Genomic DNA, 18,325 nt, shown 5'->3' on the forward strand with positions numbered 1-18,325 from the left:
AGTAAACGAGCACAATCCGTTTAGTGACCATGGACAAAAACACTGTAGTTTAAGTAGGACATGTTTGTCAAAAAGAGAGCAAAAGAATTACAGCATGAAAATAATACAGGGAAAAAAATTGTTTTTTTATTTCTAGCTAGCTTACCACTCTGTTCATCTTGGAGCTGAAAAATGCTCAATAGCGCCCCTAGATATCCTTTGTTCAATTAAGCCAGCTGCTCTAATATTATTTCATTCATTACTGTATTCCTCATCAGTCCAGAACCAATAAATAAGCAGAGCAAAATAACAGTTATAAATTATTTTGAAAATTTAAATTTGTCGTAAACCATCATTTATTTTTTACACTGGAAAGGTTTTCTCAGATCAATCATCTCCTCTTTAACAGGGAAGCTACATTCAGCCAGCTCGTGGGCACAGAAAAATGATGCTTTAAAAAGTTTCACAAGCTCAGTGATGTTTATCAGAGTCTGTAAACAATCCCTGAATATTGGCCATGCATGCTGAAACCTAGCCTGTCCATTAAAATAAAAAAGGAAAGCATATTAGGAACATAGAAAGTTGCCTTATGCCAAGTCAGACCATAGGTCCCTCTAGTTAATTACTGTCTACTGAATGGTAGCAGCTCTCCAGGGTTTCAGATTAAAGGACATTCCCAGCCCTGCCTGGATATGTCAGGCTGAATGCCAATCTCTCTCTCTCTCTCTCTCTCTCTCTCTCTCTCTCTCTCTCACACACACACACACACACTATTTATTAATTTTATTTCTTTGTCACCTAGCACAGGGCAGGGGGTCTCCAAGAGACTTACAATCAAGTTTAAAACCATGCAAAATGGTTAAAAACAACCACCAGAATTTAAAGAATCAATGCATAAACGGATTACCTCTAAAGGATGCATGAATTTCCAGCTCTTTTGTCTTCTCCCAAATATCTTTCATGGCTACTTTGATAACTGGCCCTTCACACATAAAAAAGAGGATTACTCACATTGTAAGGTAATTATTCTGAGAAGAGGCAGCAGCATCACTGGATGAGAGCATCATGATAAATGACAACAGCCCACTTGATTATTCCAGAGGTAGTATAATTTGCCTGGTTGGTGTTTTTTTAACAGATTCTCTCCCAACCCCCAAACATACCCTGTTATTGGATTTCAGGGAGGCATTTATATGTTGCCAATAAACCCTTGGTGGAAATGAGCAGGGATGGGCAGTGACGAGGCTCTGCCACTGATATCACAGCAGGCACAATGTTGTCATCTTCTGGGGCACAATTTGCCAGTCAGCTATGTTCCAAATAAAGAAGCTTATTTCAGTTAGAAACACAGCAGGGTGAAGATGCTGTACTTGGAAGTATGGCTTGAACACATATTCTGACTCTTGTTGGGTCAGGAGGCACCTCTGTGTAGAGTTTAGGCTAAGCATCCTTAGCCTCCAACAGCAGCATATGGACAACTTTCATGCCCCTGAGGACCACTCTGTTCTCCAAATGGTCTGCATGCATGTCAGAAGTGTATTATGCCAGACAAAGTGGCCCCCTACTAAAGCTATTGCAGAAAGTGTTGCACAATTAGGTTTTCAAGCATAACGTCACACATTCTGCTCCTTACAACTTGGAAAACAAACTTTTCTTGGGAGGGAAATAGTAATAAACCTCTTTTTTACTACACATTGACTAAAAGTTGGTATGGCCGCCGTGGGTAAGGTAAACATTGCCTTCAAGGCCAGATCCAACCCACAGGCTATCAACTGACCATCCCCCACCTACACAAAAAAACATAATCCCTAAGCATTTCTTGTTCAAAACAGTGCTATGTTATAAGAATTTAGGGTCTCAAATATGTAAACTAAATGCACAAGGCATACACGTACATAAATACATAAACCACATGTATGAAACAGTACAGGAAGACAGTCCTGAAACCATTTTGACTCACCCCTTCTGCGATGTTTGTATGATGTTTCTGGGGGTGGTCTGGAGTTTGAGGGGGGGGCAATTTGAAAAGTCTACATAAGGGCTGGCACACCTTTGTTCTGGGTTCTCCTCCTCTCTCCTGTGTGTGTGGGGAGCACCCTGTTGCAACAGTTTAATAAAGATCAGGCTTAATAGCTGCTTTGTTTTTCAATATTCTCTGGTTGGCCTCTGTTATTTTCTCCTACCAATAGGGAACCCACTTAAGGACTCTATATGGGCTCTTGGATACCGCATAAGGGAAAAAGGGCAGATTTTGTTTAGTGGGGTGCGGTGGGGTGTACCTTAACACCCATTTCTTTTCAGGTGGACACAACTGAGTGTGGTCTAACTATTCTTTTCTCTCTCTCACTTTGAGCACCGCTTCAAAGTAGTTGCTATTGCAATTTGGCATTTAATCAAGACAAAAATGTAGTACAATGATTTTACACATTCCTGAGATCATTTATAGAGAACAAAGTACATTCCGTTTGTCTCGGTTCACCAAGGTGTGGTGTACGTGCTAGAAATAAGTGGGTGACAGTTTTGGTTCCTCTCAGTTTCTCAGTTTCTAAAGTCCAGTTCCTCACATTTCCATATCAGTTTGTGATTTTTGAAAGTCTTCAACAAAATGCATTAACATTTCCCTGCAAATTTATCCTAATGCACACATTTTTGCAAAGCACCTTCCCCTAATATGATGCATTTTGGTATGTTATTGCCAGTAATACATGCATTTTTATGTTCAACTTGTACACACCACTTGGCTGGAGAACTGCACTGCAAAATTTGTCAAATTTATTCATTGCCATGGATCCTTTATCAATGGCTGCATTAGAAGCATTTGCAGCACCCAACCACACTCAATGTTACTTTTGAGAAATACTTGGTAAACAGGTAAGTGGAAAGCTGGATTTCTGTGATAAGTTCTCATGGGGAAAGAATCTTACAGCTGGATACTGGAATGGTGCCAAAAATACCATTACTGAATAAATCTTGGAGGAGTAACATTATCCTTTAACAAATATTTACTCATCCTGCATTTTAGAGGTGCATAAATATGTGTGAATGTGTGCATACCTATGTTGCAGCATTATTATTATTATTATTACTTTTAGCGTGCTCCAAGGAAGGGATATACAAAATGAAACCCAGATGACTTGAATGGAAGCATTTGTCCATCCATCTGGTTGTGCATTGTCCACATTGACTGGCAGGGGCTCTCCAGGGTTTCAGACAAGTTTCTTTCCCACAACACTACCTGGAGATGCCAAAAACTGAACGTTGGTACTAGAAGACCTTCTTCCACCTGCTCTTTGTGCAGAGGCTCTGTCCTTTCTGGCCAGGTTAGACTTTGGCATACTAATCTTTGGTTCATTAACTTCCTGGGTTATTACTGCACTGTGCTCTATGTGGGGCTGCCTTTGAAGACAAACTTGCAAAGACCTAAACTTTCAGTAGCACTAGGGATGACTGTCCAAAGAGAAAGCAAATTTATAGAAAGGCTTATTCTTTCATATTTCAGTATCTGTGGAAGAGAGACAGGCCTCTTACAGTACAATCCTAGACATGTCTTCTGATAAATGCATACGAATTCAGTGTGGCTTACTCCCAGGTAACTAGGTTTAGGATTGTAATTTAACAGACTAAACAGGAATATGCTTCCGATGTATAAACACATGTGGCCTTTAAAACTCTGGGTGAAGAGTAGGGTGACCGTACACTTTAGTCGCCTTTGACTAGATTTAACCGTCCAGGGGTCCTTTACCTTTTTTACCTTATATATAAAACAAGCCTTATTTGAATGACTGTCCAGTCCAAGCCAGGATTAAGGATAAGAAAGAGCAGTGGCCTTGAAGCTGGCACTCAGCTCTCTGTTTTCACTATATTTAAATTATAGCTATTTTGTTAGCATATGCAAAGTTACACAAGCAACATCCTCTTTTTTGGTGAAGCATAAGTGCCCCTCTCAACTGGTCCCACCTCCTCCTGGCAAATAGAAGGGGAAGAAATGGAGGCAGTGAGAGATTTTACTTTCTTGGGCTCCATGATCACTGCAGATGGTGACAGCAGTCACGAAATTAAAAGACGCCTGCTTCTTCGGAGAAAAGCAATGACAAACATAGACAGCATCTTAAAAAGCAGAGACATCACCTTGCCGACAAAGGTCCGTATAGTAAAAGCTATGGTTTTCCCAGTAGTTATGTATGGAAGTGAAAGCTGGACCATAAAGAAGGCTGATCGCCGAAGAATTGCTGCTTTTGAATTATGGTGCTGGAGGAGACTCTTGAGAGTCCCATGGACTGCAAGAAGATTAAACCTCTCCATTCTTAAGGAAATCAGCCCTGAGTGCTCACTGGAAGGACAGATCCTGAAGCTGAGGCTCCAATACTTTGGCCACCTCATGAGAAGAGAAGACTCCCTGGAAAAGACTCTGATGCTGGGAAAGATGGAGGGCACAAGGAGAAGGGGACGACAGAGGACAAGATAGTTGGATAGTGTTTGCGAAGCTACCAGCATGAGTTTGACCAAACTGCGGGAGGCAGTGGAAGACAGGAGTGCCTGGCGTGCATGGGGTCACGAAGAGTCGGACACGACTAAACGACTAAACAACAACAACAAGTGCTCCTCTGCTAGCAGGGAGGAAACAATCTCCCTGACCATAGAATCATGGTATTGCAGAACTAGCAGATCAGGCAGCCTTAATTCTCATATAAACTAATTGGAGTAATTAGAGCTATGTACTCCAAAATTGGGCAGATGTTTCCGCACTTTCAACTATAGCACATAATAACTGTTGAGTAAGTCAGACACTATTCTATCCAGTAAAATTCAGAATGTCATTTTGATACTTTGTATTTACTTGTATCCATTATACCAGAAGGCATCTTGAGGGCAGGATGTTGCACATGGAACAGTCTTTTTCTTTCTTTTTTAATAAACAAAACACACTGCATTGCTATACTTATGCCACTGGAAACATCCCATATTTTATCCTGTTCATGATGAGGCTGCTTTACTCAGCCCAGAGCCCATTGAACTGGGGTTGGCCTGGAGGTCGGGGGAAGGAAATGTTTCTAAATAAATGTTTGTGCATGTATGTGTATATGAGGAAATGCCCTGTGCATATAATGCTTAAAAATAAATGCTCTACCCTAATGCTTCGAAGGGAAAGGAGTGAGTAAAGCTTGCTTGCCCAACCAGGCACTCACCCTATCCCCCACCCTGAACAATTTCAGTTATTTCCTCGACTTCGCTCCGCTGATATGTCGTCGCCTTCTCCACATACTCTGCTCGCCCGCTCTCTCCCCCCACATGCAGCTGCAAAGAAGAGAAAAGCCACGGGGGCAACCCTGCTGCAACAGTGGCAAGCAGCCTCGCTCTGCTGCGGCCATTTTAAACATTTGGGGGGGGGGGCGGGAGGGATAGAGGTGTTGCGTTTTGCTTCTGCAAATGACGAACTACACCTTCTTTCTGTGTGCGTGTGTTTTAAAGGCTGGCCTCCTCCTCTGGAAAGGAGGGAGCGGAAAATAAATAAATAAATGGAGAGAGCGAGCGAGAGAGGTGGTGTGTTGAGCGGTGCATGTCGTCTTCGGGAGGCTGGCTTTCGCTCTGAGGGAAGGCATTGACCACAGCAGCAGCAGCAGCAGTAGCAGTAGCAACACGGGAGGGGCGGCTCGACCCGGTCGCTGCCGTCCATTCTTTCTCGCCGCCCCCGCCTTCGGGTGCCAGGCAGCGGAGAAGAAAGGGCAGCCGGCGTGGCTGCCGCCTTTCTCTCTCGCGGGGGCAAGCTTCGCTGACGCCGGACACACCATAAGGGGAGGCGGCGGGAGAGAGACAGAGAGGAAAAGGGGCCGCCGCCGCTTCTGGTCTACCGGCGTCTGTCTCTCTCCCTCCTCCCCCCCCCCCCACCGCCCGCCATTGCAATAGGCGGTTGGCCGGTGAGGGGCATTGGAAGTCCCTTTCTCTCCTCCCCCCTCCTGCATCCAGTCGCCGAGCGTGCGCCGAGTGGGCCTCAGCCGCGGCGGAAGAGGCAGGCCGAAGCGGGAGGAACGAGGCCTAGTGCCGTGGCTGCGCCTCTGAGGCGCCGGCGCCTGGGCACGAGAGGCAGCAGCTGCTCCCCGGGGGCGCGATGGTGTGAGGAAAGGGCTGGCCGAGCGAAGATGGCCGGCGGTGCTGGAGTCGGGGGCGGCGGTGTCGGGGGCGGAGGAGGAGTGGGCCGCAGCAGCGTCGGGGGCTCCAGACACAGCCTCTTCCTGGAGGGTGAGTAGGGTTTGTTGTTTTATTATGGCAAGCGCCGGGAAGGGGGGAAGCCCACCCAGGGTGGGCAGCCTAAGGACACCGCTTGCTTCCGAGTAGACGTGGAAAAAGAGAGGCTGGAGGTTCAGAAGGGGGTCGGCAGGTTTCCTCCCGCCCCGTTTGAGTGTGTGTGTGGCGGAGGGGGGGGGGATATTTCCTATGCAGTTTCGAGGGCTTTCAAAGGGGAGCGTGTGTGTGTGTGTGTGTGTGGCGATGGGTGACTGGCAAAGGTGAATGTTTAGGGAGAAGCTCAAGCGGGTTTTACTTTTCTGTGTATGGCTGTTCGCCGTGGTCAGTTGCTAAGGGCAGTGGCCTGTTTTTCATCCTTCCACCTCATCTCCTTTTCTCCCCCCCCCCCACCCGCTTCTTCGTATTTTCTATTTTAAAGGAAATTAGAAATGTCATATTGAATATACTGGGAAGGAAGAACAGGTGGGTTGGTGGGAATCCTAACGTGGGAATATTGCCATGTAAGGTTTCTCTTTTTCTTTTCTTTCTCTCTCTCTCTGTTTTCATACCTGCTTCACTTGGAAAGGTAAGGGAACGACTTACCATATATATAGCATGATCCTATACGTATTGGTTGGGCCCACTGTGTTACTTCTAGCAAAGTGTAAATAGGGTTTTTAGACTTAATTAGTCCTATTTGTAAAAAGGTAGCTTTTGCAGCACTAAATGTATGAAGTACAGCAAAAAGTTTGCCAAGTACTCATATAATTTGTTCTAATATTGTTCTGTTTCTCTTTAGGGTACAGAGAGTTTAATGAATTGTGCAAGCATGATAGCTTTGCATCCTGTTTCCCCACAGTGATAATGCAACATGCTGTCTTCTAAAAAATACTTTATCTGGGAGATAGATTTCAAAGAATAGTTCCTCTCCTGTTATGCCTATTTTTAAATGGTAGTATGCATTTATACATCACATAATTAGAGAGATAATATATGTGATAATCCTGTCAAACATATTATTTTTAGTGTTTTGTTCCATAAATCAAATAGTACTGATGCTTCAAATTGAGAGATGGAGAATTATGAGTACAAGTTCATATGCTTTCTTTCATATTGATCTGTTAAGGGAAACACTAATTTATTATAATGTACAAAGAGCAAAATCAATGGCTAGAAAGTAATGTGAAGAATCTCTCCGATACAGTTCTTTGGATGGGTGATGTAGCAGTGCAGTGTCAGAAAATGACACTGCACAATTGATGCAAGCTGAAAGAAAAGGTTTAAGCTTGATCCACAAATGCAACTATCTACACTAGTGGGTGCTCAATATAGAAATGAGTTTTACATGCATAGGAGCCTTTATTCACGTTGACACTCACAAGAATGGTTGCATGTGTGAATTGAGTCTACTGCTGCCTGTTAAGAGTTGTGTGTTCCAAGTGAATGAAGGCTGCTTACATTTAATATTGCCAATATCTGTAGAAGCTGATTTATTATCAGGACAAAGAAACTGACTAGTTTCTGCTACCCTGCCACAGTAAGTTGCAGTACTGCTGTTTACACATTTGCAGTCCCATTTAATAGGTCAGGCTTGCACTCTTGCAACTGTGAATCAAGCTTAAACCTCTTTTAGCCAGCATCTGTAGTCTCTGCAAATTGGTTTGCTTGGTCACACCGGCCTGCTGCTTAAATTGGCAAGATGATGAGGGTGGTGTTGTGATTCTCAAAGAAGTAATCCAGTTTGCTATTCCAGGCCGTATTCTTATGGGGGCATTGTATTGCAGAGTCTTGGTAGGTGTTGTGAGGAATATTGTGGGGGCAGTGATTTTCTCCTCAGTGAGATATTTCCTTTCCACATGAAAATCTGAAAGCAGACATATGTTGTCCCTGTTTAGATGTAATGTTCTCCATCTGATCGCTATGGTCCATCTTATCAGGCTAAGACTGAGTGTTGTGGCAGGAGTCTTTCCTCCCTTTGGTCACATTCCTTAATCCAAAACTTTCTGGGGTTTGTTAAACCACATTATTCCCTTACATCTAAATCAGGAAACAGAGGTTGAAGTGATGACTATAATTCTGGCTTGCTAACCAGAATCAAGCCATGACATGCAGTTCTTTGAGAAAGGTTTATTGGACTAATATTTTTAAAGTCTTGACTGGGTCAGTAACAAGGATACTGAGTGCCAAGAACAGTTCAGAGTATGCCAGCATGGAACATATGCAGAGAAAGCCAGCTGTTGCAGATGTGCCCTTATTGGTGATGTGGTTAAGAACTATGACAACAAAAACAACAGTCTGGAATGTATTATAGGTGATTACTATTTAGATTACAAATTTATTTTATTAGTAATCTCATATATATGGGGTATGCAGGCTTCTAGGTATTGCATTTATACACTATATTTCATTCAGTTCCAGTTAAATGAAATAGTGATTATTTTCAGTCGTGTGCTGAAGGTAGCTAAACAGAATCAAAGCATAAAAAGATTACCTTAAATAAACACAAAATAGAAAAGCAAGGCCTGTCCCTTGCTACTAAAATTTGACTATGTCAGGTGGCCACAGCAGGAGTTGCAAATGAAGGAAGTGCTTGGTCTGGTAGTTAGTGTTTTCTTTCACAAGAAAGGGCATGTTGGTATTCTTAAGCCCGATTAACAGTATTTTAAACTTCTACATCTATATAGTTTCTAGGAGATGGCATAGGTCTCAACTTGCACAGTTTTTCAGGCTATGAATACATTTTAGACTTAATTGAACAGCGCACACAATCATGTTATGGGAACATAGTTGCATGAACAGATTTTGACTATGATATGCGATGGTCCCTATCAAAGTGGCTGGGCCATCCAGTGTCAAGAACGTTAGGCATGTTTAATCCCTTCTTGCTATTGTTTCCAATGAATGGTGTTCATTTCCAATAGGAATGAACAAAAATGAGGATTTGGGGCATCAGGATTTTGTCATAATTTTTTTTGTATAGAATAACTAAATAGAATAAATGTATTTCTATATAATTCCCACAGCAAGCAAGCAATGACTTCTAGTGAGAATGAAACCATTTCTGTAGCAATTTCCTATTTTTTACTTTACTGAGCTGCTCCTGTTTATTTATTGATGTTTGCATTCTTTAATGACTTCTGTTGATTTCAAAAATTCAGTAGCTTTAAAGCATCACTGCACTTCTGAGTCTGTAAGGAACTTTTGATCATGGGGCACAGGATTCTGGGAAACCCTACATGTAATCAATTTATAAAACCAAGTTCCAAATGTTCTTTGGTACTTTAGTATGCCCAAGAAACGAAACATAGGATGGGGCTATGTAGATTGAAGCAGGTTCGCTTCTTTGTAGTCAGCATCACCAGGAGTAGGGAGCTAGTTTAGGAGCCCACTCTCATGATCTCTGAAAGCATCCCTTTTACTTCCTCTCAGAAACGTGAGCCAGTGTGGTGTAGTGGTTAAGAGTGGTAGATTCATAATCTGGGGAATCGGGTTCACATCTCCGCTCCTCCACATGCAGCTGCTGGGTGACCTTGGGCTAGGCACACTTCTCTGAAGTCTCATCTCCATTCACCTTACAGTGTTTGTTGTGGGGGAGGAAGGGAAAGGAGAATGTTAGCCGCTTTGAGACTCCTTCGGGTAGTGATAAAGCGGGATATCAAATCCAAACTCTTCTTCTCTTCTTCTTCTTCATTCTTATCAGGAAAACTAAAAGGCTACATTTGGTTTGTGGTTTTGGGGAAGGGGAAGATGCCCAGTACTCCTCTATGTAAGTTTTAAAAAGGCTGCCTGGATTTGACCAAAGGCTCTGCTAGGCCCACACCCTAATCTCTGCAGTGGCTAACCAAATTCCTATGGCAAGGCCACAACTAGAACATAGTCTTCCTCTGCTCATGATCCCCATCAGTGTGTTCAGAAGCATGCTGCCTCTGATACTAGAGATAATACAGCGCTATCATGACTAGTAACCATTGGTAGTCTTATTCTCCTGACTTTGGATGGCCTTGTACTTCTGACAGTGTCACTGGTCATGAATAATTTGGGCAGTAAATAATGAGGGCAGTTCAGGTGAAGGAACTATTATTCCTCTTATTCCCCTGCCTTTGCCACCAACCTAACAATATCTGAAACATATTTTCTGAGCTAGGTAAGTGGACGTGTGCTTTCCTCTTTAATGCCTGGAGAGAATGCTCACTGTGGGTAAATACAGGGCATGACTACATTTTGAAAAGCTAGTCTGCCGTAGGTAACAAACTTAATGATGGATGAGACCATACTTCATAATATGTAAAAGGAAAGATTTTTGTTGGTAGGATGAGTGGATCTTATATCTAAAAGAAAATGCAGTGTGTGTTTCACATCCCCCCCCCCCCACTTTTTTATTCTCTGTGCTTGGTAATGTCTTCCCTAGCAACCATTTCACATTTTGGAAAACTGCCTCCCACTTTGAAAACCATGGCTTTATTGGCATTCTCTGCAGTTTGTTGTACAGCAGCATTAATACATTTTGGACTAAAAACTGTTTATAGACAGACTTCCAAGGAGGCGAACAATTTCTAATATTTTCCCCTTAGATATATTTATTTCAGACTTACATGAATAAAAAGATTCCATTAGCACTTGCTCTGGTTTCAGTTTTGCCGCTCCTGCAGATTTTTTTATCCCAGCTAGGACACTGAATGGCAAAGAAATGAAATGGGCCCACTGTGGGGCAGGGTAGCTAAGGAAAAACACATTTGACAGTGTTCTCTCCACCCTCTGTGTTGTTTAGTAATAAGGACATCAGCAGTTAGAGAACAAGGTGGAAGCCAGTTTCTAATTTACATAAGATGATGTGCTGAAGCATGACTAGGAGTTAAATATGACAGAGTGACCTCCCCCTCCAATTCTAAGCAGTTTTCTGCAAAGTCTCTCTTCTCAGTAGTGAAATCTTCTGCTTTAGGATACTGTGTGTTCTAGTACTGTATACTCAGGGCCAGCTTACCTGAAAGAGCACTCTCCCCTTCTGTCCCGTGTTTCTGCATTGCCTCATCATTTAATCTCATGTTTCTACTTCCTGCAGTTTTATTAGGTCTTTTTGTTTTGAGCCACTGGCTACCTAGTTCAAATTTCTTCTAGCCACCTGCTACTTTTATGCTTTGTGAAGCTTTTTCAGAGCTCCCGTTTTTGCCTCCCTTCTGATTCTCTCACCCAGTGGTGGGTAGCCTGTGGCCTTGCATCATATGTCATGTGCTCACTGGGATGCTGTGTACCTATTGTTGCTCAATGAACCACCTCTCTGAGAACCACTTCCTCTTCCGCATAAAGTGTATGCTTGGGAAAGGTGTCTACAGATGGGGGGGGGGGATTTGAATCAGCTTATATTTGAAGATGAATCTATCTAATTTGCGCTTTCTGAAATAATAAGCAAACAAAAACACAGCCATTGTTTTAAATGTGCACTTCTCTGAATTTGGCAGTGCAGTTCGCCAGCCAAGCAATATGTACCAAAATTCATATATTAGGGCAGTAAAGTGTTCATATAAATGCCTATATTAGTTAAAATAACATGATGCATTAAATTAGGGGAAATGCTTCAAGAATTTGTACATTAGGCAAAATTGCATACAAAATATGTATATGTTTAGTGGTATCTCCGTTTAAGAACGATTCGGTTTACAGACTCCTCAAAACCGGAAATAGTGAGAACGGAATCTGAATGGTGGAAGGGCACCAATGGTGGGAGGCCTCATTAGGGAACGTGCGCCTTGGTATAAAAATAGATTAAGTTCGTAAACCAAGGTACCATTGTATTAGGAAAAACACACATTAAAATGCTCTTAAATTTTCATGAGGCTCTTTCTCCAGAAAAATCTGGATCTGATCTGGAGAGCTGAGTTTAAGATGGTAAAAATGAGAAACCGATTGAAATTGACATATTTGCCTATCCATAGTAGTGTTTCAGAACAGGAACAATGCAGTTCTGCAGCACTATAAACTGCTCACTTTTGGATCTGGCCCCACATGACACCTGTACACCCAACGGATTACCCTTGAGGGAATGCAGCCACTTTCCTTCATGATTCTCTTTTTTTTCTGAAACCATCTTTCCTCTGAGCTTTCTGTGTGTTAGTTTTTGTTTATCACATACCTCTACACTGACCTGTGCTTGCTCCTGTATTCAGTTTAAATTACAGACTGACTCAATACTGCTTCTTCATAGAAGCTGGAATGTGAATTACAGTACTTTATTTACTGAGTAAGCATTCTGAATCCTCACATTTAATTCAAATAATGATCATCAGATGATTTACCTGCATAAGTGCAATGCAATACAATACAATACAGAGTACATTTAGTTCTCAGCAGTAATTGAGGAACATGATACTAATTCATATTCTAAAACAGTGGCATTTTCTCTCTCTGCATTACTAAGGTGGTATGCATGCTAAGGTGGTGTACATTCAGTTATTATATAGAACAGTGAGAGCTTCCTCTTCATTACTATTACCATGGCAGTAGTCCTGAACCAGCAGTTGTCGTTTTGATATATGTATGTGGATTGAAGAGTCTCAGTTGAGTGGTGAAAGTGAATAGCCCAGATGGAAACCAGTTACTATTCTAATAATGTTCCCTCCTAAGGATAAAATAAAGTACTGAAGAAGGGGACTGATTATTAAAACTAAGAAAAGGTTATTGAAACAATGTGATTTGACACTGTGGAAGGAGGTATCCTTTTGTTATTATTTTTCTCTTGAAATGGAATCATAAGTGGATATGTATATGTATTTTGCTTACTAAACATTTCTTTTAACTATTAAGCAACAGCTGTGTGTGCATCTGTTGCAGTAGTTGTTGGGAGCCAGTTTTTTTCCTTTCAGATACTGTTTAAAGTGCTACAGAAACCTGAAATCTGGTTGATCAGAGACCACAACAGGATAGAAAAATGATTATGTATATTATGGGTAATAATAGCTATGCAAGAGTGCTTCAGAATCTTGTAAAATTATCATATGTATGCAGCCTAATTTGCCATAGTTACAGTGAGCAACTTTATTAAGCTAAAAGTACAAATTGTACAAAATACTTGGAGACTCTTTGATTCGTATGAGTCCCCAGGAAAAAGACATGTTTGAGGAAATGTTGGGTTTTGCTGTTGTATAGATTTTTAAGAATACTTCATGAATGAATCTAATTGGGCGTGAGAATGAATTTTATCTGTAGTGAGTCATATGAATTTAATTTCAAAATCTGAAATAACACTGTAATGTACTTGAAACACTGCTTTTTTGGTAAATTGCAAGAATTATAAGATATATTAATTAACCCTGATATTGTAAAAGACAGCGGCATTGCAGATAGAAATATGTAGAGTGAATATTCTTTTGGAAGGTTTTCTGGATGCCGCATATAGTCCCAACTAGTGTGGAGTGCCCAGTGCTGCCCATAAATTTTTAGAAACCAAAAATATATTGTGATTTTTAAATGAATAGTATAATTTGTGAGTTTGGACCCATTGTGCCCCAAACTGGGTGAAATTACACCAAAGTCACATTTTTGTCCACCATTTTGATTCAAAGTGGTGTCCGACAGAGACTTCTATCCCCATCTCGAGAATCTTCATGTTGAATTTGGTGAGAATATTTTGAGAGGCAATCAAACCTATGCTCACAAACAGACAAAGTCACACCAAAGTGATGTTTTGGTCAACCATTTTGATTCAAAATGGTGGCCAGCATCCAAATGGGGATAAAGGCCGCCTTATCCTGAGTTCAACCTTATACTGAGTTTGGCAACAGTATCTCAAGAGGCATCTGAACACATAGAAAACAAGCAGACAAACCATTTAGCAAAATACATACAATGGTACCTTGGGGTTACAAACACTTCAGGTTACAGACTCCGCTAACCCGGAAGTAGTACCTTGGGTTAAGAACTTTACCTCAGCATGAGAACAGAAATCTCACGGTGGTGGCGCGGCGGCAGCGGGAGGCCCCATTAGCTAAAGTGGTACCTCAGGTTCAGAACGGTTTCAGGTTAAGAACGGACTTCTGGAACAAATTAAGTTCATAACCAGAGGTACCACTGTAGTAGAGATAGAGAGCATTGTTGCTGACACTGAAATGGAAGAATCCCAGTACCTTTTGGAACCTCCATTGTTTAGCAGTGTAGTCTTGGCAGTTGTACCACCCCAGTTTTTAAGAAAAAAATGATATCCCCTCCACAGAAAAGTCTGTAAATACCACATTAGAGTTTTCAAGCATTCTGTGCAGTGCTGTGAGTTCTGTGATTATCATTTGGAAGCAGATGTGGATCAGCCTTGTAGACCCATTAAGTTCTAGCAGTTATTTTGTCATTAAATCTGCTACAATAAAACGTTCCACTGTTCACCAAAATAAACCTTAAGGTTTTTATTGAAATAATACTGTTAAACATAACTTGCTTTTAAAAAATCCTCTCATGACAGTAACGGAATTCAGAATGTAACTAAACATTATTTCTATCATCAACATTATGTTCCCGACTTTGGTTTACATCATGAATGTAGGACCTCAGGCGCTGGGGTGACATGGGACCCTCCAAGCTTCTCTATTTAGCCCTCAAGACTTTCCCAGGTTTTGCACCTCCCTAGCCCTGTTCTGCACCCTCCTTAAGTGGTTGTTTCAAATGTTCCAAGGCTGATAAATAGAAGAGTAAAATAGTGTTTAAAGTATTGTCTTGTGATCTGTCAGCTAAATAGTGGAATTGTTAGCTGTAATTTTTCCTTTCTTAGTATGTGTTGCTTGGAACGTGAACTGATTTTAACTTATTTTTGTTTCAGCTTTGGATACATCACAGTCCAAGCGAGATGGAGGTTTCAAAAATACCTGGGGCTTTAATTGTTCAGACGAAAGTGAAGGAGATGCAGAAAAAGAGTAAGGATACCTTAATCTAGGCTACAGAAAGTAAAATGTGGAACGTTACAGTAATTAGAAAACTGAACACCCCTTCATTTCTAATTCTCTAAAGTGGAAGTGTCATAGTGTCACTAATTCATACCCACAAGAGGGTCACATTCATGTAAGGTTTTTCTCAGGCTAGTTATTGCCTAACGATGTTACGGATTATTCCAGAAGCAAGTAGTAGGTGTCTTATTTTTTAATTTTTAATAACTAGAATCTCAGGGAATTAGTGCAGTTATGGAGCCTACCTAGCTCAGGTTAAAACAACCGAGTCAGGAACTTTTGAAATGTTTTAAATAGCAAAAGAATTCAATATTTTTTTGGCACTTATTTTAGAATAAAAACACTTGAAGGTCATATAGAAACTTCATTACATGCATGCTGTTATGTGTCTCTTGAGATGGCTTTCCACCCTACCCTGTCCTATTTACCTAAACTGAAGACTACTGTCTTGCAAATTTCTTAGTTTTGAGTCTTACAAAAATCCTGACTTGGACAGTTTATAGACAACAAATTCTTCCATTCACGTATCTCCTACAACACTATATATTTATGGGAGTATATCATTTTTTTAATTTTACTGATTGGGGATGAGTGGTAGACTGACATTCAGCCTCCTTGCTTAATAGACTGGTGGAGAAGAGTTATGGAACAACTACTGGTAAGCAAGCTAATTATTTATGTTAACAATATAATTCGATTTGGTCTCATGAACGTTTAAAAATACTAATACAATACCAGGGTGAAAAAGTGACAAGTGAAACATAACAACAGATAGCTGGATCCCTCGCAAAGGATAGGCGATTCTTTTTCTCTCACAAATCTCAAAGTCAGGTGTGTTCTATACCATATGACACTTTCCTCAGAGAGATAATCCTGTAAATAGGAAGACATTTATACTTACGAAGTTTGGCATTTGTGTGTATAGGCCAATGTACACAATGACTTCCTGATGTGTGCATATGGTAACATATGCTGTACATCTCAAGTGATTGCGTACACATTTTTCTTATATTAGGATTATTCCTTAAAAAAAAGAAAGGTCACGTTTGAAGCAGTCATGACATCCCCTTCTAATATACCACAGTTGGTACTCATTTTGGGTGCTTCAGTTCCAGAATAATAGTACTTATTTGTGCACTGTGCTGCTAATTAACAAAAAGAATTTTGTGTTTTTATTTTCAGTAACTTTCTCGCAGACTTCTTATGTTTGTGTTTGCTCTTGCCCAGGTTCTAGTGCTTCATTTCCACCATCCTTTTATTACTGCAATTATTTAGAAAAGAAAGGAACCTAAATCATAGCATAGATGCAGAGAATTGTTTAGTATCAAAGTTTAGGAACAGTGGATGTTCTAGGCCCAAGTGGTTGTATCAACTGGATGTTGAAACCCAGTTTCTGTTGAGATAACAATGGAACCTTTTCCCAAGAATGCAAGAACTGACTTAGTAGGATGAGATCAGCATGTTTTTGCGCCCCCCCCCCCAAAAAAGTCCGCTAAAAACTGAGCATGCTGTAGCCATGGAAGGTTGAGTGTCAGATAAAATAAAAGGGGTAGGGAGTGGAATGGCAGAATCCTGGACAGGAGCACTCTTACTGGGATACAAGGATGCATTTTTGTGCAGTTTCCACTTGTATTAATTATATTCTTCCCTTGTAAATGCAATGGATGTACTAACTCTGGGAGGAATACTATTTTTTCTAGGTACCTAGTATGGTGCCAAGAAGATTTACTGTATATTCCAAAAACAGAAGCACAACCTTCAGTGTGAAATACTTTGATCTACACACAAATGGTTAACAGCTACACATTTATTGATGAGAATCATATTTAGATTTACTGCTAAATTGTACTACCTCTTTACAAGCAAATGTTCTGGTTACAAAATTAGTTTCAGGTCTAGATCTCAAATTCTGTGTTTGCTTAGAACAATGTCCATAAAATCCATACAAAAGTGGTACTGTGAAGCCATCTGCTAAAGTAATTCTACATATTACCAGGTTTGTAATACTATTACTGACATTGTATTTCCCCCTGTCTTTTGTATACACTTTATTTTGAGGCAAACTAGCACCAAAATATTTTAGAGGAAAGTGTAAACCACGTGATTGTTTAACAGATTGAGAAAACATTACTTAGACCTTTTTGGAGTAGTTGTTGAAACCCTGTTTGCTATTATTGAATTACAATATACATATTTTGTTTCCTGTTCTTTGCCTGTTAAGTGAAGCCAGTCTGCTGACTGTGGATGAGAGTGATGGAAGCTGCAGTCCCACTGGTGGGAAAAAAGTGAGTATTTATCAAATATAATGTACATGAAAATGCATATTTTATATTTCACGTTGAGTGAAAGATTTCAGTATGTCACTTAAAAAAAAAGAAGTTCTAATATGAGGAGGTGACTGCTACAAACTCATGCAGTGTGTATGCCGCCAAAAAAAGAGCACACACATGCTTTCTTAAACTTTTATCAGCAACTTACTATATGGCCTTGAAGCTTTGGAGCTTTGGCAAAGTGAACTTTTCGCTTCTTGTGGTGTGTGTGTAAAAACAATAAACAATCATGATTGTTTTCCTGTAAAGCAACACAGTAAATAGTAAATCACTACATTCTCTCATATTTAAAGTTTGCAACATAATTCATCTGAGAACCAGTTTCATTTGTATTATTATCACAGGTGACAAATGTTTGTATGGGAGTTCTGTTCCTGGCCCCCAAATGTGTTGGCAGAGTGTGCATGACCCCATCTCCACCTCCTGTTCTTTCTTCTTCCAGGTCCAAAAAGACTCTTGTGTTGGCTGTAGGTGTTTGGAGGATTGAGAATATCTTAGTATTTGAAAGCTTAATAAAAATGTAAAATGTCTCCATCTGAGAGCTGCTGCTTTGTAGATTAAGCTTTTGCTAATTGTTTCAGGTGCTGCGATTTCACTCAGGAACTATTGGTGCCAGAGGTGATTCTATGAGGACATATGCTAGACGAAGCAAAATTGAACCTGGTGCTTTAAGAGTAACCCCAATTGGACTCAACATGTTGGGAAGCAGCAAGAAATTGAGGTATAGTGATTCCTAATATACTAAAAATTATTTAGTAAATGGCTTGTTTCTGGGGGAAATAGTGATTGTGAGAATTCTGCTTGTGAAAGGACCTTAAGTTTGTTACATTTGCACCTTTGGAAAATAGATTTAGATGCTCTATTTGTAATATC

The 18,325-nt window shown here is 40.7% G+C and overlaps 1 protein-coding gene and 1 long non-coding RNA gene across 3 annotated transcripts in view; one reads left to right on the forward strand and one right to left on the reverse strand.

Annotated features, from left to right (window-relative positions):
- Nucleotides 1-261: 261 nt before the first annotated feature.
- LOC308472860 lies at nucleotides 262-5,287 on the reverse strand. The gene is made up of 3 exons (XR_013983784.1): nucleotides 5,166-5,287; nucleotides 1,940-2,076; nucleotides 262-961 (listed from the first exon to the last, which is right to left on the reverse strand). It is a non-coding gene; the product is annotated as an uncharacterized lncRNA (long non-coding RNA).
- A 697-nt stretch (nucleotides 5,288-5,984) lies between these two features.
- SENP6 (SUMO specific peptidase 6) overlaps nucleotides 5,985-18,325 on the forward strand; it is a 46,055-nt gene continuing 33,714 nt past the window's right edge. For both annotated transcript variants that reach the window (XM_080997966.1, XM_080997967.1), the window contains exons 1-4: nucleotides 5,985-6,216; nucleotides 14,999-15,092; nucleotides 17,344-17,407; nucleotides 18,034-18,173. In XM_080997966.1, the coding sequence (XP_080854092.1) occupies nucleotides 6,117-6,216; nucleotides 14,999-15,092; nucleotides 17,344-17,407; nucleotides 18,034-18,173 (398 nt within the window). In that variant the 5' untranslated portion in view covers nucleotides 5,985-6,116. The remainder of the gene's footprint in view (nucleotides 6,217-14,998; nucleotides 15,093-17,343; nucleotides 17,408-18,033; nucleotides 18,174-18,325) is intronic.

This window comes from Podarcis pityusensis (assembly GCF_964106645.2).
Source record: "Podarcis pityusensis genome assembly, chromosome: 3".
Lineage (NCBI taxonomy): Eukaryota > Metazoa > Chordata > Lepidosauria > Squamata > Lacertidae > Podarcis > Podarcis pityusensis.